At 42.7% G+C, this 14,877-nt stretch overlaps 1 protein-coding gene across 1 annotated transcript; it reads left to right on the top strand.

The window, feature by feature from the left end:
* The first annotated feature begins 3,479 nt into the window (after window positions 1-3,479).
* On the top strand, window positions 3,480-13,530 carry LOC106576877 (serine/threonine-protein kinase SBK2). The gene is made up of 4 exons (XM_014154383.3): window positions 3,480-4,081; window positions 7,272-7,416; window positions 10,893-11,095; window positions 12,317-13,530. The coding sequence occupies exons 1-4, from the start codon at window positions 4,076-4,078 to the stop codon at window positions 13,115-13,117; spliced, it is 1,155 nt and encodes a 384-aa protein (XP_014009858.3). The 5' UTR covers window positions 3,480-4,075; the 3' UTR covers window positions 13,118-13,530.
* The last annotated feature ends 1,347 nt before the right edge of the window (window positions 13,531-14,877 follow it).

Here is a 14,877-nt window from a genome sequence, read left to right as displayed (position 1 = left end):
CTGTACAAAGTCCCTTTCGAAAGAAACTCAGACCGTGTAAAACAACTGAGATATGAATATGTGCAGGTCAGCTATACTATCCTATCATTGGTACTGGATCTGGACGTACATGGTGCTACATCATATTGACTGATCCCTGTCTTTTCGTAATATGCTACATTGTTTTGTCTTGTGTCTTTAAGAGAGTCATGGAGCTAGAAGCAGATGCAGTGCAAAATTAGCTAATATATGTTGTCAAGGCAGGTTTCAACCTTGCAAAAACAAGGGGCCGCGGCAGAAATATCATCGGACACCATGCCATCATCAACGTCCCGGGACAACGTGGTGGCAACATAGCAATGTGTGTGGCTATTAGTCAAAACGTAGTCCTTCACCATCATGCAATCCTAGGCCCATACAACACTGCACACATTATCACATTTCTGGACACACTCCACAACAGACTAATCCCTAATGACCAGGGGCCAGAGCAGCCCAGGTACGTTATCATCTGGGACAATGTTAGTTTCCACCGGGATGCTGTGATCCGCAATTGGTTCACAGGTCACGCACTTTTCATCGCACTCAATCTCCCCCCTACTTTCTGTTCTTGAATCCTATTGAAGAATTCTTCTCTGCATGGCGTTGGAAGGTGTATGATTGCCAGCCCCACCAACGTGTACCCCTTCTACAGGCAATGGAGGAGGCTTGTGGAGACATGGATCAGGGGTCATGCCAAGCCTGGATACGGCCCTCCAGGCGATACTTTCCATGCTGCCTAACTCAAGACAACATCGCATGTGACGTGGATGAAGTTTTATGGCAAGACCCACAAAGAAGGTGGGATGTAGCTTCATTTTGTTCTGTTCTTTTTTTTCTAGAACAAATGTTTTTGTTTTCTTCTACTGTGCTTTTGTAGTTTCAGGAGTGTTAGAACATTTTGAGAAAAAAAATGAAAATAATTTTCCTCTTTGTATTGATAGTGTGTTATGTTCGCAATACACATCCATACTTTACAAATGTGGATACCTGTGTGTATGTGTGTTTACTACATCTATGACACAACTTTATTGCAAACTGCTATGCCCTGCACACAGAAAAAGCAAAAGCCACAAGTGTTTTTCATTCATACTATCAGTGCCTAGTTGGTTCTTCGTCTGCTTATTCAAATGATGGTTTGTGTGTATGTCACGCCCTGGCCATAGAGAGGGTTTTGTTCTCTATTTTGGTTAGGCCAGGGTGTGACTAGGGTGGGCATTCTATGTGCCCTTTTCTATGTTTTGTGTATTTCTTTGTTTTGGCAGGGTACGGTTCTCAATCAGGGACAGCTGTCTATCGTTGTCTCTGATTGGGAACCATACTTAGGTAGCCTTTTCCCACAGGGTTTTTGTGGGTAGTTAATTTCTGTTTAGTGTTTGCACCTTATGGAACTGTTTCAGTATTTTCTTTGTTATTTTTTGTTTTAGTGTTCAGTTATTAAAATAAGCACGAACACTTACCATGCTGCATTTTGGTCCAATGATTCATCTTCTTCAGATGACGAATACTGTTAGAGTGTACTGAATTTACGCAAAAACACAATTTTTTAAAAAGCGTTTGAAGATTTTATTTTTTGCAAGAATTGTTTGCTTTTGCAAAAGTTGTATAATGTTTTGCTGGTTTGGTGTAAGGTTTTGTGTTTAGTGTGTAGAGTTTAGCAAAAATAGCCTATAGTTTCAAAGAGTGCCTTAGCAATCAGAAAAAACTGAAAAAGGCTATCTGTACTTTAGAAGTCATTTAGGAGCAGAAAGGTACACTATGTCGTTTGTCTGCCTCTGTCAACAAGTTTTGTGAATGGAAGGAGAGAGTGTGTGTATGCTAGCGTACGTTTCTGCATGCTGGTGTGTGTATGAGCGTGTGTGCGTGCAAGTGTATACGCGTGTGTATGTACAGTATATGCGGTGTGTGTGTGTGAAATTAAATGAATTTAAAGCAGAGTAGGCTGAGTGTCCATTCATAGGTAGTGATGAGACATGTTCCTGGTGGAGTGGTGGCAGGTTGTCACAACAGGGGCATGGGGAGCCCACAGAGCGGACGCCCCCCCCCCCCCCCCCCCCCCCCGCGCCCGTCAGGCCACCCAGCAGCTGTAGTAACCTGAGTGTATATGGGTGGTTGCTATAACAGCCTGTGTTTTAGTTACACAGCACACAGAGAGAGAGAGCCCTTGGCAATAATAGTACAGTAGTATGTAGTATCATGGGAAATCTGAGTAGACAGAAAGAGAAGGAGGGTGTCGGGGGAGAGAGATGTAGAAGAGGTCCCAGTTCATTGGCACTAAGCAGGGAAAAGGAGTTGGCATGTTGACGGCACTGTGGTATTAAGCTGTTTGGTAAGGTAAAGTTTCAGCTGTTAGCTTTGTCACTCACAGATGATGGGACATAACACAGTTTGGGCTAGAGGGAGGGAGGGAGGTAAAGAGGGAGAAAGGTGGAGGGGAGAGGTAGGGTGAAAGGGGAAAGACAGAAATGTAGCTTTGAGGGCTTACCAAAAATATGTTTTGTATGATGAAAAATAGATGACTAATGCATTAGGCTTTTCTAAACTTTGTAGCTGACTAAGAGTTCAGAGGACATGGGTTTTAAAAATTTATTTTGATGCACAACACTTGATTTCACTTCACTGCTTGAGAGAGCAGGAGGCAGAAAGAGAGAGAGTGTTTGTGTGTGACATAGAGAAGGAGAGAGTGAGAGTGAGGGAGGGAGAGACGAGAGTGTATGTGTGTGAGAGAGAAGGAGAGAGAGAGAGGGATAAAGGAGAGAGAGTGAGGGAGAGACGAGACAGTGTATGTGTGTGAGAGAGAAGGAAAGAGAGAGTGAGGGAGAGACGAGAGTGTTTGTGTGTGAGAGAGAGAAGGAGAGAGAGAGTGTATGTGTGTTAGATAGAGAAGGAGAGAGAGTGCATGTGTGTGAGATAAAGGAGAGAGAGGGAGAGACGAGAGTGTGTGTGTGTGAGATAGAGAAGGAGAGGGAGAGACGAGAGTGTATGTGTGAGAGAGAGGGAGAGAGAGGGAGAAGGAGTGAGAGAGTGAGGGAGAGACCAGAGAGCAGAGAGCAGAGATATGTTGAGTAATAGGGATTTAATACAACATGCAGATTGGCAGGAGAAGTCATTAGAAGCTAAACTCCATCAGATGCAGTGATGGTGGAAACAGCTTGTTAGCTAATTCAGACTATCCTAATCCACCACGTCTGTTGATTAGATACGGAATCCAAACACTGTGGAAGGAATTCACGGAGTAAGACTGAGCGAGAGGGCGAGAAAGACAGAGAGGAGAACCGAGTATGGGGAGGGGTGGTTGTGTATGGGAGGAGAGAGACGGGGAGGGAGTAAGAGAGTGAGAGAGGGAGAAGAGTGAGAGAGGGAGAAGAGTGAGAGAGACAGAGAGAGTGACAGATGATGGGGAGGGGTGGTTGTGTATGGGAGGAGAGGGACAGGGAGGGAGTAAGAGAGAGAGAGGGAGGGGAGAGAGAGCAAGAGAGAGAGAGAGAGAGGGAACACAATGAATGGGTTACAGGGTTAATGTAGACAGGCAGACTGACAGATTGGGCACATTTGAACATTAACACTGACATTGAGTGGGACACGTGGGGAGAGGGAGAGGGTTGGAATACCTTACAACTATGGTACATGCAGATTGAGTGAGAGAGTGTGTGTTAGGGACAGAGAGAGAGGGAGGGAGGGGGAGAGCAGTAGAGCGGGAGGAGGGGGATAGAGAGAGGGGAGGAGAGAGAGTGAGTGAAGTGGTGGTCTCTCAGGGAGAGACACGGTAAGTACCAAGGTCCTGAGGGATAGGAAGGTAGATATACCTCAGTGTCTGCTATAAAACTACCAGCGCATGGACCTGCAGAGACAAAGTAACAATAACAGCCACTTGTGCTGCGAAACAGATCTCCTGAAGAGTAGATCACCAGTGAAAGACAATAGTTAGGAACAGAACAGCAGCAGACCAACAGCAGACCTACAGAGGGTCAGGAGGGTGTTGAAGTCTATTCAGATGCTGACGAGGACCCAGATAAGCTGAACAGAGACAGACGTTTCCATTTGAGAAAACTCCACAATGACAGTAAGTGGACGTTTCTTTAAAATTCAGCTACTGTTGTCCTTATGCAAATTGTATGAAAAGTGGCGTGTGTCATATATTTTAATTTCCACTATACCAACTGCAAAGAAATTCCACCGCAAAATAGTCATAAAGACACAAAGACAACTATGTGATTTTATTTATACAGCCAATGTCTTCCTCGCCCCACTACATCGACAGGAGGATGACATTGCACTATAGTCATATAAATATAGAACCAGTGTTTTTACAAGTAGATTCATGATTTGTGTATTGTCTGACATTTTTACTGCATCGTTAGCAGCTAGTAAGACTTTCACTGCACCCACTATAGCATCTGCTGAACGCTTTACGCTACCAATAAACTTTGATTTGCTTTTGATTTGATTTAGCCTGCTGTCAGATGTTGCATTGGATTTAGTTTGTTTCGGGGGTCACATTCTATGGACAACGGCATTATGTTTATGGGTCTGTAAATACAGTAACATCACTCTGACACTAGTATCTGCATAGTGAAGTAACATTATAATATAGACATGTCTTCATATGGGGGTGTTCAGTTGGGGCTGTCAGTGGTTGCCACGGACACTGGTCCAGAAAGGAGCACATAGTAGAGAGGCTTTTCAGCTTCCAGTGTTTATATCTTTACTGGTTTTACTCGTCTTTAAATCTGTTAATAGCGCTAGTCTTCTGACAGCTCATAATACTGTCATAGAGGCCAGTATTTCAATTACAGCTAGCTCTTATCGACAGGGGGATTCGTTGACCAATAAGGGATTAATTCATAATCACCTCAGGATACAAGGACACGGTGAATGTCAGGTGGGTGAGCCTGGGGCAACTGTCTTCCACCTGCTGCAGCAACAAGTTACGCAATTGGTGTCAATTGGGAAACGTCATTGGACATTGTGATCAGTACTAGCCGGGGGTCAATTTCATTTCAATTAAGAGTGAATTCAATCAATCAATTGAAAAGTCCTCATTGAAGATAATTTGGTCAACGTTCAATTCATTCTCTGAATTGACATGGAAATGATCCCATTCCTGATTGTGATCCAAAGGAGTTAATATTTCCAGTGCTTTCATATGAAATTGGGTTGAGGGAAATAATGACCTTTGACCCAATGTAGCCTATCAAATCAAATGTTATTTGTCACATGCGTCAAATACAACAGGTGTAGACCTTACAGTGAAATGCTTACTTACGAGCCCCTAACCACAATGCAGTTTAAAAAAAAATATGGATAAGAATAAGAAATAAAAGTAACAAGTAATTAAAGAGCAGCAGTAAAATAACAATAGCGAGACTATATACAGGGGGGGTACCAATACAGACCTTAACATGAAATGCTTACTTACAAGCCCTTAACCAACAGCGCAAATCAAGAAATAGAGTTTGTCATTTATGTTAGAAATGTATTTTATATTTTATCCAGTGTGCCCAGCAGCAGCATATTCAGACTGGTTGGACCCTGCTGACGTATTCTTGGCTTCATATCAAATGTTTGGCGTTGTTGTGTGACAAGACACAGATAGTTCAGATAGTCCATTAAAATAAAAGTCCATTTACTCAAAGCCAACTCACCGATAGATTAACTGAGCGTTTCATCAGATGGAAGATTCTGCAGCTGAAAGTTAAAACATGTAACTGCTGTTTTTTACATTTGTTCCTAAGACTTGTCTTTATTTCACTCTGTAATGTAACAGGTGCAAACTCCTGACCTTTGCGAATGCTTATTAAATCAAGTCTTTTGTCAGTAACATCCAAAAGTATGTTACTCCCAACTCAAGTAATTACAGAAGTTAGAGCTGTGGGCGGTAAACGAAAGGTTGCTAGTTCGAATCCCCGATCCGACTAGGTGGAAAATCTGTCGAAAACATTACTCCAGGGTCACCGTCAATAACGGCTGATGCCTGGCCGTAATCCCACTCTCTGGGGGGAGTGGGATATGCAAATAACACATTTCCATTTCACACTTGTAAGCACCCCCTATTTGACATTTTGATGCTCTATTATGCAACAAATATATGTGCAAGGTCGAACATATAAATATATCATGGTGTTATTATAGCTTCATCCATTGTGTTACGCAAACAGTCTCTTCATCCCTCACTCATTTGCTGGGGTGTTACTATAGGCAGGGTGGGATCCTATTTTAACGAGGTCAGCAGATGTATATAGGGGTCATACTGATGATATGATAGACACAGGGGACTGAGGGGACAGTAGGTATGTACATACAGCATGCTCTGGTTGCTCCAATGTCATACTGCATATTCATCCAATCTCTCATCTCATCATTTTCTCACATTTTATGGTAATCCCTGAGGTCGCTGGACATCCTGTAACAGTACATTTTATGGTAATCCCCGAAGTCGCTGGACATCCTGTAACAGTACATTTTATGGTAATCCCTGAGGTCGCTGGACATCCTGTAACAGTATATTTTATGGTAATCCCCGAGGTCGCTGGACATCCTGTAACAGTACATTTTATGGTAATCCCCGAGGTCGCTGGACATCCTGTAACAGTACATTTTATGGTAATCCCTGAGGTCGCCTGACATCCTGTAACAGTACATTTTATGGTAATCCCCGAGGTCGCTGGACATCCTGTAACAGTACATTTTATGGTAATCCCTGAGGTCGCCTGACATCCTGTAACAGTACATTTTATGGTAATCCCCGAGGTCGCTGGACATCCTGTAACAGTACATTTTATGGTAATCCCTGAGGTCGCCTGACATCCTGTAACAGTACATTTTATGGTAATCCCTGAGGTCGCCTGACATCCTGTAACAGTACATTTTATGGTAATCCCCGAGGTTGCTGGACATCCTGTAACAGTACATTTTATGGTAATCCCCGAGGTCGCTGGACATCCTGTAACAGTACATCTTATAGTGACACTAAACCATATCCACCCAAGCATACATGTATCAGCAAGTTGATCAATCAATCATTCAATTGATAAATTAAAATGTATTTATATTGCATTTGTCATAAAGTGCTTAGTATTTATTCCCACTCCTCGTTGACCATTTTCAGTGTAGGTTGGTTATTCACCATGCAGCGCGGTAGCCTACAAGCCTAGTCAATTCCTGCTAGTGTAACAAGACATTGGAAATGAAACATCAACTCCTTAGAAAAATGTTCTCCCTATTTGACCATGTTTCCTTGTTTTCTCTGTCAGGCTGCAGCTCAGGAACTGGACGAGTTATGTTTCCTCTCAGCCCAGTCCATGTCCACTCTGGAGACCTCCGACCACTTCCAGATGGTCAAGCTGCTGGGAGAGGGATCCTACGGCAAGGTCATGCTGGCCGTCCACAAGAAGAGAGGTCAGTAAAGCACCAGAGGTCACTGTGGTGGTCCCTGACCATGGTCCTGGAGAGTTACAGGGTGTGCAGGCGTTATAAATGATGCCTTCCTGTATTATACTTATGCTAAAACATTTATTCTGTTCTACTGAGCCACTTACTTTATGTTCGTATTCTTTTCTTTTATAATTTCTTATTGTTGTTGAATTGTCAAGAATGAACCTGCCAGTAAGCATTTAGCTGGATGGTATATACCATGTGTATCCCGTACATACGGCTAATAAAACTTGAAACTTGTTAGTGACCACTATACACCTATAAATGCTTGTTATAAACGCAAAAAATTGTCAAAGACTCCAGCCACCCTAGTCATAAACTGTTCTCTCTGCTACCGCATGGCAAGCAGTACAGGAGCACCAAGTCTAGGTCCAAGAGGCTTCTAAACAGCTTCTATCCCAAGCCATAAGACTGCTGAACATCTAATCAAATGGCTACCCAGACTATTTGCATTGCCCCCCCCTTCATTTACATACTACCTCAACTAACCGGTGCCCCCGCACATTGACTCTGTACCGGCACCCCCCTGTATATATTGTTATTTTTTACTGCTGCTCTTTAATTACTTGTTACTTTTATCTCTTATTCTTATCATATTTTTTTTAACTGCATTATGGTTAGGGGCTCATAAGTAAGCATTACACTGTAAGGTCTACTACACCTGTTGTACTCGGCGCATGTGACTAATGAAATGTGATTTCTGGTTCTAGTGAAATATGGCTCTGAAGGGGCCTGGGGTTACAGTTCAGAGGATAAAACACGTGAACAGTGAGTGGTTATTTGTCCAACGTGAGGGTAGAGGTGTCTTTAAATAGTGTCAACTTAACCGTTAGCATGAGTGTTGCTGCTATGAAGTGCTTTACTACATTCTTGGGGATAGAGTTGCCGTGGGGTTTCCTCAGGGGAGAATGACTGCCCCTTCTCATTGAAGCCACGCAGGGTTGGATAGGTTACTTTCTAAATGTTATACGTAACAGTTACTAGTTATCTGTCCAAAATTGTAATTAGTAACTTTTGGATTACCCAAAGTCAGTAATCTGATTATTTTCCCCTAAAGAGGCACTAAAAGAAGACAAAAACTATCCATCAAATGTATTTGATGTGTCATCATAGAGGTCTCTGATAGAGGTCGACCGATTGTGATTTTTCACCGCCGATACCGATACCGATTATTGGAGGGCCAAAAACACCCGATACCGATTAATCGGCCGATTTTATTTATTTATTTGTAATAATGACAATTACAACAATACTGAATGAACACTTATTTTAACTTAATATAATACATCAATAAAATCTATTTAGCCTCAAATAAATAATGAAACATGTTCAATTTGGTTTAAATAATGCAAAAACAAAGTGTTGGAGAAGAAAGTAAAAGTGCAATATGTGCCATGTAAAAAAGCTAACGTTTAAGTTCCTTGCTCAGAACATGTGAACATATGAAAGCTGGTGGTTCCTTTTAACATGTCTTCAATATTCCCAGGTAAGATGTTTTAGGTTGTAGATATTATAGGAATTATAGGACTATTTCTCTCTATACGATTTGTATTTCATATACCTTTGACTATTGGATGTTCTTATAGGCACTTTAGTCTTGCCAGTGTAACAGTATAGCTTCCGTCCCTCTCCTCGCTCCTACCTGGGCTTGAACCAGGAACACATCGACAACAGCCACCCTCGAAGCAGCGTTACCCATGTAGAGGATGGGGAACAACTACTCCAAGTCTCAGAGCGAGTGACGTTTGAAACGCTATTAGCGCGCACCCGGCTAACTAGCTAGCCATTTCACATCGGTTACACCAGCCTAATCTCGGGAGTTGACAGGCTTGAAGTCATAAACAGCGCAATGCTTGAAGCATTGCGAAGAGCTGCTGGCAAAACGCACGAAAGTGCTATTCTGAATGAACGCTTACGAGCCTGCTGCTGCCTACCATCGCTCAGTCAGACTGCTCTATCAAATCATAGACTTAATTATAACATAATAACACACAGAAATACGAGCCTTAGGTCATTAATATGGTAGAATCCAGAAACTATCATCTCGAAAACAAAACGTTATTCCTGTTACAATCTTCAATGTTATGTCATAATTACGTAAAATTCAGGCAAATTAGTTCGCAACGAGCCAGGCGACCCAAACTGTCTGCATATACACTGACTCTGCGTGCAATGAACGCAAAATGACACAATTTCACCTGGTTAATATTGCTTCCTAACCTGGATTTCTTTTAGCTAAATATGCAGGTTTAAAAATATATACTTGTGTATTGATTTTAAGAAAGGCATTGATGTTTATGGTTTGAGCAACGTGTACCTAAGCGATTATATGCAACGCAGGACAGGCTAGATAATCTAGTAATATCATCAACTAGTGATTATGATTGATTGATTGTTTTTTATAAGATAAGTTTAATGCTAGCTAGCAACTTACCTTAGCTTCTTACTGCATTCGCGTAACCTCGTGGAGTGCAATGTAAAGCAGGTGGTTAGAGCGTTGGACTAGTTAACCATAAGGTTGCAAGACTGAATCCCTGAGCTGACAAGGTAAAAATCTGTCGTTCTGCCCCTGAACAAGGCAGTTAACCCACCGTTCCTAGGCCGTCATTGAAAATAAGAATGTGTTCTTAACTGTCTTGCCTTGTTAAATAAAGGTCTAAAAAAATTATTATAATAATAAAAAAATAAAAAAAATCGGCCAAATCGGCATCCAAAAATACCGATTTCCGATTGTTATGAAAACTTGAAATCGGCCCTAATTAATCGGCCATTCCAATTAATCGGTCGACCTCTAGTCTCTGACTTGTGGTCAGACTCACTTAGGTGGAACAAATTTAAAGTTACGCCCTTTTTAAATGCTGAATTCAATGTCATTGACAAAACAGAAAGGTGTCATAATGTATTTTTTCGCAAGCATCCTTTCTGAATTGAAAAGTAATCCAAGAAGTAATCATCTAGTTTTTCAAAATATCTGTAATCTGATTACAATATTTTTGCAGGCAATGTAATTTCTTCGTTTTTTTTATCAGTTACAGTTTATCAGTTTATCAGTTTTATCAGTAAACCATAGAAGTTCAAGGCCGACCACGTTACTGCAGGCATTGTTAGCAAAAAATGGGATCCCCATGATAGTGAATGGAAAATTGTCAATCTTCGTGGTGAATCTTTGTGTAAATAAAAAACTTTGTCACGTGATCGATGGCTTTGTCCATTCATAAACAGTCATTGGATTTCCTCTATCTAAACCCCAGGGAATAGGGAAGTAATGTAATATAGACATCCCCGGGGCTATATGGAATCTGCCAGGATGTTTTTATGTTATCAATGTTGTCACAGTGATGACAACATGATTTACTCTATAATTGATCTATTGATGTTTTGGTGCAGCATTTGATTTGAATGTCTAAATAATTGCTGGGGCCTCTCCTCCTCTCCATCAGGCACTCCCATGGCTCTGAAGTTCTTCCCCCGCCAGTCCACATCCCTCTTCTCTTTCCTGCGTGAATACAACCTCTCCCTTTCTTATTGCACTCATCCCTCTCTCACCCGGGCCCTGGGTATCTTCTTCTCCACCCCCTGCTACTATGTCTTCGCCCAGCAGGCTGGTCTCTATGGAGACCTCTACAGTGTCATCGTGTCAGAGGTCAGTTAGAGTCATACATCTGTTTACAGTCTCTGAGTCAGTCATACATCTGTTTACAGTCTCTGAGTCAGTCATACATCTGTTTACAGTCTATGAGTCAGTCATACATCTGTTTACAGTCTCTGAGTCAGTCATACATCTGTTTACAGTCTCTGAGTCAGTCATACATATGTTTACAGTCTCTGAGTCAGTCATACATCTGTTTACAGTCTCTGAGTCAGTCATACATCTGTTTACAGTCTCTGAGTTAGTCATACATCTGTTTACAGTCTCTGAGTCAGTCATACATGAGAGGTGATTCATTTCAATGTCAAAGCACTAAAGCTAAGTGCACAACACAGACCCAGTATTGCAATTCCTCCGAGGTCTGACCTCTGTCTGCCACCACCTCTACTGTTCCATATTGCCCTGGTCCCAGTTGCCCTCTTCCTCTGTCAGTGAGTACATATTAAAGACTCCAATGGAATCTCTCCAGTGGCCTCCACCTCGTCCCTAGTGACTCTTTGTTTGTGTCGGTCTATGCCAGTAACCTACAGTGGATGATAAGCTTGCATCATCTTCAAGACCCTGGTGCTTGCCTACAGAGCAGCAAGGGGAACTGTACCGCCTTACCTTCAGGCTATGTTCAAACCCTACATCCCAAACCGAGCACTCCGTTCTGCCACCTCTGGTCTCTTGGGCCGCCCACCCCTACAGGAGGGCAGGTCCTGCTCAGCCCAGTCAAAGCTCTTCTGTGTCCTGGCATCCCAATGGTGGAACAACTTTTCCCCTATAGTCATGCCCATTTTTCGAAAACGTCTGAAACCCTACCTCTTTGAAGAGTATCTTAAATAACTCTCACGGTTCCCCCTCCCCCCACCTCTTTTCACCCTAGCACTGACTTTGCTGGTAAGTGCCTTGTTGAGGGATAATTTCCTTGATACAATTGTGATGTGTTGTTGCCTGACCTAGATATCTTCAGATGAATGCACTAATTGTAAGTCGCGCTGGAGAAGAGTATCTGCTAAATGTCTAACTTGTAAATGTGAAAAATTACAAGGTGTTTGCTCTCCCAAATCCTTTTAGCATCTATGGGTGGGACGAGGACAACGTGATAGAGCAGTGGTTCCCAAACATTTTTGCATCGTGACCCACATAAAGCTTTTTGTGTGACCTATGAAACAATGATATACAGTATAATGTTGTTTCTCTTTCTCCCTCTATCTCTCTCTCTGTCTCCAGGTGGGTGTAGATGAAGAGTGTGTCCAGAGAGTGATGTCTCAGCTGAGTGGTGCCGTCTCATACCTCCACTCCATGGGCTTCGTCCACCGGGACATCAAACCAGAGAACATCTTCCTGTGTGACCGCGCCTGTCGCTGGGTCAAACTGGGTGACTTCGGCCTGGCCCGCCCCACTGGCTGCACCGTCCGCGCCGTCTGGTACGACTCGCCCTTCTGCACGCCTGAGGTGGAGCAGGCCAAAGAGTCCGAGAAAGTGAGAGAGCAGAGACAGGAGGATGGAGAGGAGGAGGAGAACATTTGGATCACAGTGGAGACCACTATAGACAGCTGGGCCCTGGGCGTGCTGGTCTACTGCCTGCTGACGGGATGCTTTCCCTGGGAAGAGACAACCCACGACGACCCCGCCTACCGGAGGTACAAGGAGTGGTACGACCGCGAGGCGGAGAGGGAGGAAAGGAGCGAGGGACTGAGAGGGGAAAAGGAAGTAATTTGGTGCGAAAGTGAAAGTGAAAAGGACAATATCCTGAGCCTGGAGAACAATCAGAAGTCAAACCCTATGGCCCCACAGTTTGAAGGCTTCAGCCCACTGGTGATGTCTCTTTTCAGGGAGCTGCTCAACCCACAGCCCAGGCTTCGAGGAGGCCCTGACGAGATCCTCAGCTACCTGGGTGGGCCCTGGTTGATGGAGACGGAGAGAGAGGAGAAGAGGAAAGCAGAGGAGGTAGAGAAGGAGGCCAGGAAAATAAGAGAGGCAGGAACGGTGGAGGAAGGGAGGGAGAGGGAGGGAAGAGGGGAGAGATAAAGTGTTTCATACTAGACAGGTTCGAGAATTTTTAAGATGTACTGTACATTTTCAAAGAGAATATTTGCTTTATAGAGGTTGATATTCTGAATATTTTGCCGAACATTTCTTACTCTGTATTGATAGAATTGAGACTACTGTATTTTGATATAGTTGTATGTTTTACCTTGTAATAGTTCTCTACAGTGTAATGCAACTTAATATTATGTGTGTGTGTGAGCGTGCATGTGCCATACCTGCCTGTGTATGTGCATGCTTGAACATGATCTTGAGTGTGCATGTGTGCTTAGGGGCAGGTAGCCTCTTAAGAGAAAACATGAATTAGTTCTCCTTCAACACACAGGCTGTATTATAATGATCACTCTATCACACTTTATGTTGTAAGATTATCTGAATAAACCAGTTTATATTTATATACATGTCTTGCTTCTCTATGTTTGTCTAATACACTTTTTCTTTTATTCTCTTAAAATACATTTCCAATATGCAAACCTAGGGATTTTGTGAAAAATCAGCAAAACTAGGTTATCCACAAGTGTACCTGGCTCCACGAGGGCACTGAAGGGGGCTTAGTCCCCTCAGTTCAAACTTTAGCCCCCTCAGTTTTAGCTTTATGTCACTATATAAAATAGCAAAAAAGTTACAATGACTGAGTGACAGGTTGGCGCAAAAAACATATATCTCAGCTGCGTTGTGTCATCACAATAGACAGAATGCGCCTTGGTGTGTGTATGGGGCTATGTTAAGCTGCTGGGGCGGTTAAATCAAATCAAATCCTATTTTATGCGCCGAATACAACAGGTGTAGACCTTACAGTGAAATGCTTACTTCCAAGCCCTTAACCAAAAATGCGGTTTTAAGAAAATGACATCTTATGTAAAAAAAATTGATAATGGAAAAAAATACAAATAGCAAATAATTAAAAAGCAGCAGTAAAATTACATTTGAGAGGCAGGTATACAGGAGGTACTGGTACAGCAGGAGGTATCGAGAGAGGCATGACTCCTTTGAGTTGCCATAAAAAAGCGGGGGGGAAACGCTTCTCATCTCTGTGGTAGGCTGTGAATAACGTGATGTAATATTTGATTTTGATTTATAAGGGCGGGGTCAAGTTGGAGGTCGAACGGTCCTTTCTGGTCCTCTGCTGTTTCCTATGGGTGGCGCTCTGAGGAGTGTCTTACTTATGATGGTGTGAGGTTTTCATCTCGACAATCTCCCAGTTCAAAACAACTGGGAATGACGTCAGTGAGCTTCAGGTCGGAAAATCGGAGCTCCAGAAAGTGGCTCGAGTTCCCGAGTTGGAATTCCGACTTGGATGACCGTTCAAAACGATTTTTCCCAGTTGGAGTTTTTTTCCCCCCCAGAGTTCCCAGTTTTGAACGCGGCACTAATCCCCACTGATACTTATGAAAGTAGTGTAGTGGAGCTGTACATCGTATCAATTAATATGGCTGATGGAACAGATCGGAATGTTTAGCTTAAGTTGATAAACTATTATTTCTTTACATTTTAGGCGCAGCAATGTACACACGGCAGTAGGCCTACCCGTGAATGTTCCAAAATGCATTTTGCGGCAAACACCGTTCTAAAATGTGCACCGCACACGCAAGCGGTTTCATTGACAGATATGGAAATATCCATTAAAAAGAGGGGGGATTTAAACATGCAACAACTATCATTTGCTAATATGTTGCTAATATGATTAGGATAATGCCTTTGGCAGCTAGAATAATAATAATTGGTGGGATTTTGGCTATAGG

This window comes from Salmo salar, chromosome 05, assembly GCF_965601325.2.
Source record: "Salmo salar chromosome 05, fSalSal1, whole genome shotgun sequence".
Taxonomy (NCBI): domain Eukaryota; kingdom Metazoa; phylum Chordata; class Actinopteri; order Salmoniformes; family Salmonidae; genus Salmo; species Salmo salar.
This window is presented reverse-complemented; position numbering and strand designations above follow the sequence as displayed.